Genomic DNA, 15771 nt, shown 5'->3' on the forward strand with positions numbered 1-15771 from the left:
TATATATATATATATATATATATATATATATATATATATATATATATATATATATATATCATATACTATATCACACTTGAACAATGCTTTATGCTTCTGACAGAGAAAGAGAAAAAAAGAGAGAGGGAGAGAGAGAAAAAGAGGGAGAGCATTATGACACTGTTGTTATCCAACAACAATAGTTAGCCTTATCCACAGTGTTGTGTTCGAGGCCTCCCAGCACCATTTGACCCTCAGATGCTCTCTGATCAGGCTCACAGTGGTTTGGATGCAATCTGGATTTTCTCTAACATTTCAACATTTTGGATACTAAAGCTAAGGCTTGGTAAGGCTATCCAAACAACAATATCTCTCTTCAAAAGTCAGATTATTTCAGTGATTTTTTGTTAAACCTTCTGAAATGCTTGTGTACAGTGCTAAGTTTGTTCTTCGCTTCTGAGACCTGCTATTTCTGATTTTGCTCCATAAGATCTCATATTTAAGTGAGGACAATGAACAGTTTGGAGGGGCTGAGGGCCGACTCCTCTCAGTTCACTCTGAGGGGGGAGCCCTTCCGCATCCTGGGAGGCTCCATTCATTACTTCCGCGTGCCCAGACCGTACTGGAAGGACCGACTACTGAAGATGAAGGCCTGTGGTCTCAATACTCTTACAACGTGTGTATATCTGTAGACATAGATGCAAATGGATGAAATGTCTGAATGCTCTTTTTTCATCATACACTGAAATTATGTAGTGCTGATTAGTTGGTTATATACAGACATATTCAATAAATTAGGATATACCATAATTAAAAATACATTTACTACTTCTATATAATTACACACAAGCTATTGTTAATTATGATGACTTTCAGCTTACAGCTAATGAAAACATGACATATAAGATTGGAATATTACATCGGAGCAAAAAAAATTTAAAATACAGTTTAAATGCAGAAATGTAGGCTAAATGAAAATGTTTGACAACTGCTTAAAGGTTTATATTTTTAAAAGGCACTTTTAACCTGGCAAAGGAACCTCATCACAACACATATCCTAATTTATTGAATTTGACTATCAACAGTCATCAAAATAAAATGAGTATGTGGTACCTGCTTCTAATCAACACCTTCAGAGATTACTGAAATTTGCGGATGCCCACATGGAAAAGCCAAAGACAGTGGAAAAACACTTTTTAGTTAGACAGAGCAAAGTGGGGTGTAAATATTTCCACAACTTTAAACCTGGGTGGATCAGAAAAAAACACAATGTGCACCAACTCTGGTTTTCAGATGTCATTGTATTTGGTATAGCCATTTGACCCTGAAAAAAAAAGAATGGTATTTCAACTTCTGATCAACAATGTTGGCTATATCAGAATTTTTTTAACTTGTTGGATTGTGTTGTCATTTAACATCAGCGGAGCCATTTCCTTTGGTCTGTTTTTCCAGATATGTGCCATGGAACCTGCATGAGCCTGAAAGAGGGACATTTAACTTTCAAGATCAGCTAGATCTCAGGAAAGGCTCTGCATAATCATGCTATTTTTTTCTGGAATACAGCAAAAGGTTTTCTGAGTTATTAGTTTTGAACATAACAGAACATTTCTGTGTCTCTTTCAGGGCCTATATCAGCTTAGCAGCAGAGACAGGTTTCTGGGTGATCCTACGGCCAGGACCTTACATCTGTGCTGAATGGGACTTGGGTGGCTTGCCAAGGTGATGTCACGTTTCTATTCTGTTTGCTATATCAATGTCTAATTAACATTGTTTTTGGGGGGTATGGGGGGTATTTCCCAGCTGGTTGCTACAAGATAAAGACATTCAGCTGAGAACAACTTACCCCGGATTTGTAAATGCTGTCAACTTGTACTTTGACAAACTTGTCTCAGTTGTCCAACCTCTGATGGTAACTGCATTTTTAAATAAGTTTTATGGTAAAGAATAGCCTAATTTTTTACTAATACATAATATGTCTCTTAGTTTGAGAATGGAGGACCAATCATTGCTCTCCAATTAGAGAACGAGTATGGATCATATGCTAAGGACGATGAGTATATGCCATTTTTAAAGAATGTGAGTTAATTACAGGCTTTTTTGGTAGCACCCTTCTTTTATTCCATTTGTTAAATGCACATCCTCTGCCTTTGTTCATATAGTGTCTCCAGTCCAAAGGGGTCAATGAGCTCCTGCTAACATCTGACAACTGGGAAGGTTTGAGAAACAGAAGTATGGAGGGAGGTAACTACATGACTTATGACAAAACATAAAGTGTATCTTTTTGGTTATACATTTTTGTCTTAATGTCATCTAAAAAGTTTGTGAACTTGATCATTTCAGTTCTAAAAACAATAAATCTTCAGAGGTTGTCATTTGGAGCCATTCAGCACTTAGCATGCATGCAGGTATGTAGTGATGATGGATGATTTAATATTGTTCTTGCATACATCACACCATCTTGGACAAATTTGCTTGCAGCCTTTCATTACGTTTCTCTCTTATTCCAGCAGTACAATCTCACACGGAAAATAAAAAATGTAAAAAAAAAGAAAAAAGGGAAAACTTTAAGAATATTTAACCATTTGTTGGAAAAAATTAAAAGTTAAGAAACATATTTTTCACATTATCACTGGTGGCACAATTGTTGATATATTCTAAATTAGTACAATGTATCTGTTTTAACTGTATACTTTTAAAAGTTGATCTAAGCTTCTAGGAATACAATATGTTTTTAGCCTATATCAGGGTGTTTTTAAACATCGTTGCCATGGGTGCCAACATTTGTGTGTGTATATTGTGAATCAACAAACATTTCCTTTGAACAGGTTAGCCAAAGTTTGATGGGATTGCTAACATTTCTTTTACACACATGTATTCCTTCTAGCCCCAGAAACCTTTAATGGTGATGGAATATTGGTCTGGGTGGTTTGATGTCTGGGGAGAGCATCATCATGTGTTCAATGCAGAAGGTACTCGCCCTTCTTTTTCTGAGCCGTTCTTGTTTCCACTCATGAATTTGAACATGCTCAGAGTGTATACTTCAACTAACAATTATTCTTGCTTTTTGCATGAATACATTTTTTTATCTGAACTTGTCAAGAATACAATGAATACTGTATGTGCTGCCCTATGTGCAGACATGCTTGGCGTGGTGTCAGAAATTCTGGAGAGAGGCGTTTCCATTAACCTGTACATGTTTCATGGTGGGACCAACTTTGGCTTCATGAATGGAGCAATGGACCTTGGCACCTACAAACCCCAGGTCACAAGTTATGGTAGGCAGGTGACATTAGAGTGCCAAAATCAAATGCATTTCACAACAATGAGCTATAAACGTTTCATACTGGGTTTGTAATCTGTTTCTTGGCAGATTATGATGCTCCGCTATCGGAAGCTGGAGATTGCACTATCAAATATGAAATTCTGAGGGATTTATTCAGCCGGTATAACTGTAAGCTCTTCAACATCTCATTTAAACAACCACCAAATATCATATGAAATAAACAAATTGCAATCAATTTCTTGTTCTCGTTATCCACGAAAGCTGAAGGAGGCATGATTAGCTTCCACTAAATGTTTTGCCTGCTTGTGTTCTAGCAAAGCCTCTTCCTGAAGTGCCTTCTCCTCAGGAGAGGAAAGCTTATGAGACAGTGTACACGCAGCTGTACCTTTCTCTGTGGGATGCCGTACAGTTCATAGATAAGGTTAGCACCTGTCTGGTGTGACAGCTAAAATAATAAACAAAAAATGCCCAATTATCTGATTCAAATACTTCATTTATTAAGGCAGCTAGTCCTATAGCTAACTATTAGTTATAGAATATTTGTGAGCAAACAGTGAGAAACAGGGTAAATTTCTGGAAAAGTTCAAAGTAAGGTTAGATTATAAAACAATATTTTACATCCTTGAAAATTCACTGAAGATCATCCAAAAAGAATACAGGTACTGAGCAACTGCAACCAACCATTGCATCCATCTGAACCAAAAGTCAGGCAAGGGGAGCATTTGTATTACAAGGAGACAAGACAGCAATTGTGACTGTAGGGAGCTGAATCTGGCCTCTATAAAGTAGGTGCAAGAAGAAAGTGTCTGTTCAGAGAAAGTCACAGTAACTAAAACTACAATAGTTTGGATCAAAGCCAAATTATGTGTTAGAATGGCCCAGTCAAGGCTCAGACTATATCCAACAGATTTTCTGTTTTTGATAAAACTTGAAAATTGCTGTTTATAAATGCTGTTGAACCAATCTTAAGCGGCAAAGATGAACAGGAAGAGAACTTAGTCTCTACGTGTTCAAAGTAGGCAGACATACCCTAAAATATTTCCAGCTGTAATTGTGGCAGAAGGCGATAAAAAGTATCATCCAATAGTTTTCATTTTAAAATTGTAAGACATTTTCAAAACGATATTCCTTTCAGTTCACACACTTCTTTGTGTTGGTTTATCACATAGAGTGACAATAAATTTGTAACAGAACCAAATTTGTGAAGGTGTAAGCGTTTTAAAAGACACAATGTCTTGTACCAATAGTAACACACAATGCCTTTTAAATTACCAAATCTATTATGTTTGACTATTTACCCATCTAGCCATGCAGGTCAGAGAGGCCGATAAACATGGAGAATATCCCAGTAAACAACAACAATGGTCAGTCATATGGTTATACACTGTATGAAACCACCATCAGCAGTGGAGGAGCATTAAACTCTGGGAACAACATCAGAGACAGAGCATTGGTGAGAACAGTGTTTTGACAACATAACGACATAATGTTTTGATGTAATGCAAATTGATATTGTATGAGTTATATCTTGGATGCACCTTGATGTTCTGCAGGTGTTCTTGGATCGAGAATATGTAGGATGTTTGGACTACAAGACTCACGAAGTCATCTTGCCCGATGCCAAAGTATTATTTATCACGTTTTATGTGAACATGGAATTACTTGTTATACAATAGTTGAACAAAAACTTTATAAGTAGAAGTTCTAAACATTGTGGTGATTCTATTCCAAGCTTCCCCAACCAACATAAAAAATTTTTGTTTTGTGTTGTTTATTTTATTTTGGTATTTTATTTCAAACAAAGCTTTTAAACTTTCTGGTTTCTCATACAGTTGACTTCACTGTAAAATAACTTTCTTAACTGTATTATTCATTAATAATCCTTGCCAGAAATTATACTGATTTGTGTGTGCCTCACAGAGAGAGAGGACCTTGGCTGTACTTGTTGAAAACTGTGGAAGAGTGAATTATGGTAAAGCTCTTGATAACCAGCGCAAAGGTATTTATGGATCACTTTCATTAACTGCATATTATGCTTATTACCTTCCTATTAGTATATACTCAAAACCATGTTTTAGCCATTTTAGAATCATTTTCACAGGTAGGTTTCCAGTTTTACAAGTTAAGAGTTGTTTTTCTGGTATTTTACATAAAACATAGCGCAAGAACTTAAAAGAAATCTGACCTTTTCATCTAGTGTCCCAGGGCATCCAGGGCATTTTTCTAATTCACACACATATTTATCTGTGTATCGTTTTAGTGTTCACCCTACTCTGAATGACATGTATTTGTCTTGTAAACATGGTTACAGGTATTGTGGGAGACATTGTGCTTAATCATACACCACTAAGAGGATTCACCACCTTCTGTCTTGATCTGAAGCCAACCTTTATAAAAAGGTATGCCGTTTCTGGATTTTCAAATTTATTTGAATCTGTTCATGACATCATGTTTGTATAAAATATCTGACCTTGATTATATTAATCTGTTATGCTATTAGTTTGTGTGCTGGATTAAGCATCTGCATCAATCGGAATTAATTTACTTTTATTCACAATCCGAATGCTTTGCATCCCTCTTGTGTTTCTTTTTAGGTTGTCAAGTTCAGGTCAGTGGAAAACCGACTTCAAGTCAGTGCCAGTCCCAGGATTTTTCCAGGCCAGGCTCGTTTTGGACGGTCCTCCAAAAGACACCTTCATCAAGCTTCCTGTGAATATGACAATTTATTCATTTGTGTGGTAATCTAATTGCTTTTAAAAGAATAAGCAAATGTACTCTTTGTGATTACCTTTGTTCAATGAACAATTCAAGCCAGAATGAAACAATTTTTGATTTCTGTTCCAAAAGAGCTGGGATTCCAAGACATATTAGTTGCTTGCATTTGGAATTTCTTTGGAATGAAGAGCCTGTGTTGATATATGTGTATCCACAGAACTGGGGTAAAGGAGTGGTGTTTGTCAATGGCCAGAACCTTGGTCGTTACTGGTTCATTGGTCCCCAGCATTTCCTCTATCTCCCAGGACCTTGGCTCAGAAATGGAGAGAACCAGGTACAATGTTCAACTTGAAACTATTGCTCAATGTATCTATTGTTATCTTCAGAAGAAGAAAAGGAATTTGACTTTTGCTCTCTACAACAGTTTTCTTCCTTCCTTTCTTTCTCTGTGTGCGTTTCTGTGTGTATAATCAGGGTTAAATTATATGTCTATATCTGCTTTCTTTCAGATCATTATTTTTGAAGAAGAAAAGGTTGATGGAAAAATTATGTTTTCTGAAAATCCTGAATATGGAAAAACTATTGATGTCTACAAACTGCCCTTTTGCAGTCTGCTGTAAACATTGTGCACACACACACTAAGGAATTATTTATTGTTACTGAAATTGAATATGAATTATATAAACCAGTTAACACAGTAGGGTTGTTTGTAATTGCCCGTTGTAGCAGTTTAACATCCTTTATTCAGAGCTTAATGTTTTTGCTATTGATTAATTTAGTCTCATAACCTGCAATGCTTTGCATTATTATAAAGACTGTTAGTATTTTTTTAAACAAATGTACACTGACAATACAACACAACTTAATAATAAAGCGTCCACTACTCTGATGATCCTTTCCAGTCCAGGTAATGGCTTCACATGACTTTTATGAAAGCTTTTCTGCAGACGTTTTCAGATGTTTAATAAAGTCATGCCAGTCTTTTACACAATATGCTTCAACATGTTTTATTGTAGCTAAATCTTCCTAAATTCCATGCAGTGTTTTCATATATGACTCAAGTATTTTGCTGTAGCTCATAAAATATAGATACACAACAAACCGATCGGTTTGTTGTCTTATGTGACGTTTTGCGAGGCAAAATTTTGACTTTACAAAACAGTAATTCAAAACAAATCAGCAAAATGAATAAAAGACTTGATAATGACAAGTCGTGTTACTTTGAAAGGTTACGTTTAAAGTGAATTTGATTGATTCTTACCGAATAGTCTGGCTAGAAGCTTGTATTTTAGCATGAACTTTACTCTCATTAGACATGGATGTGAAAAGTGCGAAGCAACAAGATTTCAGGGAAATCGTCTGTTCCTTGGCTGTGTAGAAATTGCCCCGCCCACCTTCTGACGACAGACTCACAGGAAGCTGTGAGAGTAAACGGAAAACGAATATTGACTTTCACAGTAAAGTTGGTGTCTTTGTCATGCTATTTATAACAAAAACAAAAGTACGGATATCATCATAATAAAACGTAAACGTTTTAAAGTTGCCCTCAAAATGAACAAAATATGACACATAGACATCCGGTTAATGCTGCTAAGATCTGTAGTTTCTAGATGGATTTTTATTTTGAAATATATTTTCGGAAATGTGTGTTATACTCATAGTTGGCTTGACCTGAATATGAGCGCTGATATTTCTGCAGGTGAAGGAGCGTTGTTCCTGTTGAACTTGTTTAGGAGTCGACAGGATGTCCTTTAAAGCATTTATCTGCTAACTTAAGACGAGGCAGTTATGTTTTGAATGTACTTTCCAAATATTACGTATGAAATGAGTCTATAGCAGCTGCAGACTCATCTTTGCAATATCATAGCCTAGCATAAAAAGTGAGCTGCTGAAGTGGAATAGTAGTGGGTCATTTTTTTCCCAAGCGTGGTCGAGTTTTGTTTTGACAAACAGGGTTTTGGTTCCTCCTGCCGACATGGAGTCGTTCGGATGCATTTCCAGTGTCCTCGGATGCTCTGCTTGCGTTGCGCTGACTGGGGTTGTGTTTGCTGCCTACAAACTTGGTGTGATCTACCAGTTGTTTCACAAGGTAGGTGATTGGAAATCGTCAGCAGCTTCAAAACATTTTTTTCCCCTGTATGTTATAATTCAAAGCAACTTTCCAATGTCCTGTTTGTGAAAATATTCAGTAATATTTTTAGTCCCTCTGTTCCCTCTAAGCTGTTAAATGTCAAAGGCAAGCCTGGGCTGCATTCATGTAAACTTTGACCAGCCCTGCGGTTGTCTCATAAAGGCTATTCAAACGCACTGGTTGTTAGTGGGATTGCACAAAGTAAAGGGGCACATCACAGCTGCAGGCCTGAACAATAAGTGCTGTTGTCAAAGGGAGATAATGTGACAGGTGACATTGGGAATGGCGACATGTCACTGGGACAGCAGTCTATACAATGTGTTGCTTTGTTTTTGTTTTTATTTTACACCTCTTTTAGTTCTGATTAAATCAGTGATATAATGTTAAATCTAGATGGTGAGTGTTTTTTTGGGGCAAGCAGTAGAGTTACCATGTTGATGGATTGTATCTCTAGAGTATTTTCTAAAAAAGAAAATCCTGGGGCCATCTAATAACACCTCATTCTGAATTAAAATTCTGTAGTCAGCTGGTTTCATTGAATTGTATTTAGGGCAGTGCTTCTCAATTCTGGTCCTCAGGCAAGGGGGGCCCTGCATGTTTTAGGTGTTGCCCTGCTGCCACACACCTGGATTGAATCTATGGGTGATTAACAGGCTTCTGGAGTACTTGATGCCTGCAGAAGATGTAATGCAATCATTTGGATAAGCTGTTCTGAAATGGAGGCAAATCTAAAACATGCAGAGCAGGGGGGCTGAGGACTGGAATTGAGAAGCTCTGATTTAAGGGTATCTGAGTAAAGGAAGCTGAATTCAAGTGTGTTCTTTTCAGATTTTAATTTGCAGAAAAGTAACTGTTCTTACTAATGAAGTCTGTAGTTCAAGTGAAAAAGAATGGTAAGATGTCTAATGGGTGTTTGTTTGTTTTATTTGATCTTTTTACCGTTTTCTTATTGAATTCAGACTGAAACAAAGAGCCCCCGGCATGGAGGGGAGAGTGTTGCCGAAGTCCTCCGTGCGCATGGAATCCAGTTCCTTTTCACCCTCGTTGGTGGGCACATCTCTCCCATCCTGGTGGCCTGCGAGAAGGTTGGCATCCGTGTCGTTGACACCAGACACGAAGCCACTGCTGTCTTTGCTGCTGATGCTGTGGCGAGGCTCTCAGGTACACACACCTCAGCTACACAAGAAGAGCATGAGTTAATATTTGACCTCTGCGTCTCTTGGCACATACCATGTTGTTAGTAACTGTGGGGAATAAAGGAACTGAGTCTTCTGCAGCCTTTTAAGGTGTGCCTTACTGGTCAACATTATGACTTGTCAAACACAGGTGCAGCTAACGGAGATATCAGTATCTAGTTTAAATGAAAATATCTTACTAGACATAAATATTAATGCACATCTCTTCCTGCTGTGTTTCCAAGGCACTGTTGGAGTAGCCGCAGTGACTGCTGGCCCGGGCCTGACTAACACAGTGACAGCAGTGAAGAATGCTCAAATGGCGGAATCTCCATTGCTGCTTTTGGGAGGAGCTGCTGGTACATTACTGCAGGTACATCAGTGCCACCTTCTTTTCAGAATTTAATATATAGTTCATTGGTTTTTCTAAAGTACTAAAACTATTTGAACATAATGATTCAGTTGCCTGGAGCCTTGTAGCACCGCATTTAGAAAAATGTATAATCGAACATTGTAATCATTAACTTAAGTCCCACTTTTATAGATTTTCAGTAAGCATAATAATTTAATTACCAGCATCTCCTACTTTCCTTCCAGAGACAGCAATAAGCTTATTGCACAGCTTATTTGATTTGTCTTCATCTGTGTTTAGTAAATAGCAAAATAACACTTGGGTTTAAATAATATTTCAAGCTGATAAAAACCTGGTTCTTTTTATTATGTGCTTAAATCCAAAGAAAAATCTAACTGAAAGATGGTGTAAATATGATATGAATGTGCCGATCTAATGAAATACCACAACAAAACTTTAGTACAGTGGTGTCAAAAGTCGGTCCTCAAGGGCCGGCGTCCTGCATGTTTTAGTTTTCTCCCTGGTTTAACGCACCTGGATCAAATGATGGCTCTTTAGAAGGCCTAAGAAGAACATTGACATGCTGAAAAGGTTGTTGGTACTACCAAGGAGAGAACTAAAACGTGCAGGATGCTGGCCCTCGAGGACCGACTTTGAGCACCCCTGCTTTAGTAGGTAGTGCTTGTTGGTGCTCCTTTTAGTTGTTGAAATGAGCTGTTTTTACCCTTTTGTGTCACAGGGCAGAGGGGCACTGCAGGACATCGACCAGATGTCTCTCTTCAGGCCTCTTTGTAAGTTCTGTGCCTCCATCCGGACTGTCAGGGAGATCGTGCCAACACTCAGGAAGGCTCTAGCCATTGCTCAGTCAGGAACTCCTGGTCCTGTTTTCATCGAGTTCCCCATTGATACGCTGTACCCATACCACCTGGTGTCCAAAGAGTTTGCTGTTAAAAATCCTCCCAAAGGGCTGATGGGAAAAATTGTCTCATGGTATGAGGAAATGCTGATTTTTATAAAGAAACAAAATTGGGTCATATGTTGTGAAAAAATAAGCACTTGTTGAATCTAGATGACAATAATGTATTTATGATTATTCAGTTAATAGATTGCTTACTTGTAAGGTACCTCAATAATCACCTCATGAACCTTTTTGCTGGAGCCTGGGAGACCAGAGATGTTTCTCCACTTCCTGTTCACATCCCTCAAGCCACGGATGATCAGGTAATCTCAGATTTTGGTGTTGGCATCTAGTTGTTTTCAGTAAATATATGATCAGATAGCATCGTGTTATGGGACACAAAGGGAACAGACTCAATTGAATGTTTTGTTTCCTTTCAGGTACAAAGGTGCATAGAGCTAGTGAGTCGAGCCAAGAAACCCGTCATTCTCCTTGGGAGCCAAGCTACACTCCCTCCTACGCCAGCAGAAGACATCAGGTAAAGGAACATGTGTTTGTCTTTCACTAATTAAAGACTAACAATGTCATTTTGTGCGCCACAGAGAGGTATGAAATGGTGCAAGCATGTTTTTGTTTTACAGGAAGGCTTTGGAGAATCTAGGTATCCCCTGCTTTCTTGGGGGTATGTCCCGGGGCATGCTGGGAAAAGACAGCCCTATCCACATCCGACAGAACAGACGGGACGCTCTCAAAGAGGCCGACCTGGTTCTCCTTGCAGGTTCATTTTTACCATGAAGTTAGTTTAGTAATGATTAATGATTTGATTAGTAATGATTTCTGAGTGCCGTTCACTCAGAAAAATAAAACTGATTGAGATGGATGACAGTGCCTTGCAAACTTATTCACCTAAATAAAACCCAGTGCATTACCTTAATAGCAGAGTCCACCTATATGTAACTAAGCACACAAAATTGAATTCTAAACCCAAAATGAATTGAAAATCTATGGAAAGACTTGAAAATAGTTGTTTACATGTGATCTCCTTCCAATCTGGCTGAGATTTGAGCTGTTTCAGAAAAGGAAAAGGGGATTTAAAAAAAAAACATTTTTAAGAGTTTTATTTTTCAAATTAAATTGGCAAAACTGCATTGCTAGACAAAATAATGAAGGATTGTGAGTATTTGTTCTTGTTTATTTTGTAGGCACTGTGTGTGACTTCCGACTGAGCTATGGCAGAGTTCTGAGCCGGAGGAGCAAGATAATCGCTGTCAACAGGGACAAGTCACAGCTGCTGAAAAACTCTGATATGTTCTGGAAACCAACTATAGCAATTCAGGGTAAATTTGTAAAGTGCTATCTTTATTATAATTAAAGTACCACTTTATTGTTTGCCCGTAAATTGGATTATTTATAAAATTGTCAGGTTTCTTGTGTAGTAATAAAAGTCTGGAAAATAATAGAATTTGCTTTTATAATTTTCCAGGTTGGGATAAATATGAAAATGAGATTTGTATTTCTTGTTCTATTATGTAAGCCATGAAAAAAAAATCATAATTAAAGTCCACAAACACAAGTGAAATAGCTCATCATCACACTGTTGAAACTGGCATTGTGTCACGTTAATAAGACCCAAATATCCAGAATTCTGTTAAAAATGTGCAAGTCCTCTATTGTTAATTTAATTATGGTGATTTATTCTCCCAAATGTGGAATCTTAAATCTAATAATTCCTTTTGAAGTTTTTTATTTATTTATTTTTTTTAGGTGACGCTGGGTCATTTATTGTGCGTCTCTCTAAGGGGCTGAAGGGCCATCGCTGTCCTGAGGAATGGCCTCAGAGCCTCAAAGCTGGAGATTCTACCAAAGAAGATGCAAACAGGTGAGCATTGGGAGGGAAGGGGGTTCTGCACAGTTAGTGTGGAAAATATAATAATGCACTGTTGGTTACAAAATCATTCCTCAAATGTTCAACTTCAGGGCTAAAGCTAATGAGAAGACGGAACACCACCTAAATCCTTTAAAAGTCCTCCACTGTGTGGATGAGCTGATGGCTGAGGACAGCATCATTGTAGCAGATGGGGGAGATTTTGTGGGAAGTGCTGCCTATATAATGAGACCAAGAGGACCTTTGCGTTGGTTGGATCCAGGTAATATACAAGCAACAAGATGATTAAACCAGCAGAATCATAGTAATAAACTCTTGTAGTTAATTTAATCAGTGTCTTAGCTATGCTACAGAATCACTAGTACCAATGTGTTGTGTTCTTTCCTTTGAAATGTCTGAATCCAGTTCGTTCATGTTCCTGTAGGAGCCTTTGGAACTCTGGGAGTAGGAGGAGGTTTTGCTTTGGGAGCAAAACTGTGCCGTCCTGAGTCTGAGGTATAATGTTGACATTATTTATTTCATTAACTCTCACGTTTCATTCCTTATCCAAAGGAATTATTTTTTTTGCATATTTTGCAGGTGTGGATAGTCTATGGAGACGGCTCCCTGGGCTACAGTGTTGCAGAGTATGACACATTTACCCGGCACAAGGTAAACGCATGAATCTTTGACTTAAACATGCAAGACTCAGATATTCGTCTGATACAGGAAAAAGGTCACACTTTGTTCTGATCTATCACAGTGTGTTTGCTCACACTGTTAGGATTTCTCACCATCCTAGTTTGTTTAGAGATGCACAGATCAGAGTTCTGTGTCTGATTTATGAGCGCTAAATAAATAGGGCATACTAGTGCAGGTCTAGTTTTTGTGCAGGTTTTGGTAAATTCTTTTTCTGTAAGAACTTTACTATAATATATATTTTCTTAGCTTTCCTGTTAACAGAAACTATAGTGAAAGCTGAGGTGAAAGCTGAGGTTGCCATTCTGCTGTGCAAGAAAGCATTTGATCTGAAACGGGCTTTCACAGAAACATTGCAACCCTACTGGTCAGAGCAGAGAAGGGCTGAGCTCACCATGTGGATATTTTAACCTTTTTCATGTGTTTTGTGTGATGTAAACTTGGTAATGTTCTCTATTTTTTCCTTAGTGGTGTTTGACTTGTGAAATGTTGGACGTGTGGACAGTGAACACATTAGTGAGCTCCACCTGGTTGCTTTTAATTACTTGCCTTGATGCCGTCTTTAATTTTTCCTTTGACATGGGTATAGATAATGCTAAGATAATGGTCTGGGTGGAGCTTACCTGAAACAGAGCTGAAGATTGATCTTTGATTTCTGTGTTTAATATCCTTTAGCAGTGAAGCACCTAAATAGCTATTGATTGCCGAAATCTTAACTTCAGTGGGGGAAGTTGGTACTTTTACTGCTCTGAAAAAGATATGATTTTTGAGCCTTCAACCTGGTGAACATCAGTCAAGGCTGATGAAACTGAAAAAAAAAATACAGTTATTAAATTCTGATCGCTAATTTTTTATGCATGCATAGAAGCAAATGGATGTGCTGCTACATTGACCAGATGGCGTACTGTGATTATTTTACTTGATCGTTTTGCTCTTCAGACACCAGTTATATCTGTGGTTGGAAACGATGCGTGTTGGAGTCAGATCTCCAGAGAGCAGGTTCCCATCCTCGGTAGCAACGTGGCTTGTGGCCTTGCTTTTACAGGTACGTATTTGACCACAGATGTGTGTTGTAACGTCCACAGTATTGCATCCAATAGCCCAAAGAACATTGTTTATGTAGTTGTATATTGCTAAGCAACAGCTCAATGTGAAAAAGTCATCTTTCATTTTTTCCAGATTATCACACAGTGGCAGATGGTTATGGCGGTAAGGGCTACCTTGTCAGACGAGAAGACGAGAACCGGCTAAGTGACATCATAAAACAGGCTCAAAGGGATGCAAAGGAGGGCAAGGCTACTCTTCTCAATGTTTTGATAGGGAAGACTAATTTCAGAGAAGGATCTATCTCTGTGTAGAGCATCTCTGCATTAAAAGCACTCGCATATCCTTTTACTTTTAACTTTGGCTTCCTATGTCTTTTTTTTTTTTTGTCAATTTCATAAGGGATTTCAGCTTGTGATTTAATTTTGAATTGCATTTAATATATCCTTAGACGTTAGGACCATATTTTTGACAAGTTGACCCATTAGTTGCAGTAACAGTCAATCTAGTTTACCTCAGAGATAATAATACCAACAACCCTCTCCAGACTTTGTAAGTTTGAAAATTATGCATTTGCTGTTCGTCGTGCTACCTTCAAGGTTGCAGAAAGCAAATCTTACAATTTGGAAAGGGAAATGATGAATAATCAGACATGTTGCTCTATCTAGGAAAATCCCTTCCTATGTTTTTAAAATTTAAACAACCCAATGCAAGTTTGCAAATAAACTAGCTGCCAGGATTACATGTGCAGAGCGAGCAATGACTTGAGTTGTCCAAAGTGACCAGAATGCCTTTTTTCTACTGTTTGGATATGAACACTGGGCCTTTAACAGGGATTCAGGATATGTTGGAACTGTAACCTCCAGCCTCCACAAATGCTTAGAAAAAAGAATTACCTGAGCTACAAATATTTCTGTGAATGTTGTCACCTGACAGATGGTTTGCCTTTCAATGTTTGATTGTATCTTAATATGCATTACTATGTATACATTGGAAATGATTGATGATTCAATAGAAATTAAAGATGTTTAATACTTTTTTTGAAATTGTTTTCTTTTTAAATACGACTACAAAAATTATTTTTTGACTTCAAGGTCAAACCTTCAAGTCATTTCACTGCTATATGCAGTTTTATGAAAAACAAAACAAATGGGCAGTAGAATTTTTTTTTTTTAATTTGTATTTTACTTTATTTTTGATGTGGATGGGCCTGCTGTCTGGGGGGAATATATACCACACAAACAGTAGCTAAAATGAGGCTTTGTCTCACTAGAGTAGTTTAATAAAATATTAATTGGTATGAAAAGACAAGTGCATTTTTATACATTCATTTTACATCTAAATTCGAATTAAGAAGTATATCTAAAAAAATATTAAAGGTAATCTCAGATATTTTGTCTTTTCTTTTAAAAAGGGGTCTTTGAAAACCATCAACCCTCTGAATTGTAGTTTATTTTTCCAACAGCAGATGGCAGGCTAGCCGTGGGAAATGCCAGAATTGAATTTGCTGACGTGTAAATTCCTAAAAGGAGGCTGTATGGATTTTCTATAGTGAAAGAGGCCAATTGAGAAATAAGTTTTGTGGCGAATGTATTTATTCTCTACTTCTTTTCAAATAACTATGAGTTTAC

The 15771-nt window shown here is 37.6% G+C and overlaps 2 protein-coding genes and 1 long non-coding RNA gene across 3 annotated transcripts; 2 read left to right on the forward strand and 1 right to left on the reverse strand.

Annotated features, from left to right (window-relative positions):
* Nucleotides 1-118: 118 nt before the first annotated feature.
* LOC102235077 (beta-galactosidase-1-like protein 2) lies at nt 119-6963 on the forward strand. The gene is made up of 19 exons (XM_023350764.1): nt 119-325; nt 470-655; nt 1432-1500; nt 1603-1698; nt 1780-1888; nt 1963-2055; nt 2139-2220; nt 2320-2384; nt 2864-2948; nt 3117-3254; nt 3350-3430; nt 3577-3683; nt 4569-4715; nt 4816-4887; nt 5183-5261; nt 5574-5661; nt 5857-5971; nt 6195-6311; nt 6487-6963. The coding sequence occupies exons 2-19, from the start codon at nt 492-494 to the stop codon at nt 6595-6597; spliced, it is 1818 nt and encodes a 605-aa protein (XP_023206532.1). The 5' UTR covers nt 119-325; nt 470-491; the 3' UTR covers nt 6598-6963.
* Nucleotides 5877-7339, reverse strand: LOC111611900. The gene is made up of 3 exons (XR_002754293.1): nt 7239-7339; nt 6051-6285; nt 5877-5969 (listed from the first exon to the last, which is right to left on the reverse strand). It is a non-coding gene; the product is annotated as an uncharacterized LOC111611900 (long non-coding RNA).
* Nucleotides 7340-7646: 307 nt separating this feature from the next.
* On the forward strand, nt 7647-15179 carry ilvbl (ilvB acetolactate synthase like). Its single transcript, XM_005808903.2, has 14 exons — nt 7647-8066; nt 9068-9269; nt 9529-9656; nt 10375-10625; nt 10757-10856; nt 10974-11071; nt 11175-11311; nt 11736-11870; nt 12298-12412; nt 12511-12680; nt 12843-12913; nt 12998-13069; nt 14036-14141; nt 14276-15179. Exons 1-14 carry the CDS (start codon nt 7953-7955, stop codon nt 14452-14454), a joined length of 1878 nt encoding a protein of 625 aa, XP_005808960.1. The 5' UTR covers nt 7647-7952; the 3' UTR covers nt 14455-15179.
* Nucleotides 15180-15771: the final 592 nt, after the last annotated feature.

This window comes from Xiphophorus maculatus, chromosome 18, assembly GCF_002775205.1.
Source record: "Xiphophorus maculatus strain JP 163 A chromosome 18, X_maculatus-5.0-male, whole genome shotgun sequence".
Taxonomy (NCBI): Eukaryota; Metazoa; Chordata; class Actinopteri; order Cyprinodontiformes; family Poeciliidae; genus Xiphophorus; species Xiphophorus maculatus.

Bases quoted from the DNA above. Each gene is read 5' to 3' on its own strand.
- LOC102235077 (XM_023350764.1), top strand. From the start codon at position 492: ATGAACAGTTTGGAGGGGCTGAGGGCCGACTCCTCTCAGTTCACTCTG. The intron at 1,699-1,779 runs GTGATGTCACGT...GGTATTTCCCAG, and splicing joins GACTTGGGTGGCTTGCCAAG to CTGGTTGCTACAAGATAAAG. The intron at 2,385-2,863 runs GTATGTAGTGAT...TATTCCTTCTAG, and splicing joins AGCACTTAGCATGCATGCAG to CCCCAGAAACCTTTAATGGT.
- ilvbl (XM_005808903.2), top strand. From the start codon at position 7,953: ATGGAGTCGTTCGGATGCATTTCCAGTGTCCTCGGATGCTCTGCTTGC. The intron at 11,871-12,297 runs GTAAATTTGTAA...TATTTTTTTTAG, and splicing joins ACCAACTATAGCAATTCAGG to GTGACGCTGGGTCATTTATT. The intron at 12,914-12,997 runs GTATAATGTTGA...CATATTTTGCAG, and splicing joins TGTGCCGTCCTGAGTCTGAG to GTGTGGATAGTCTATGGAGA.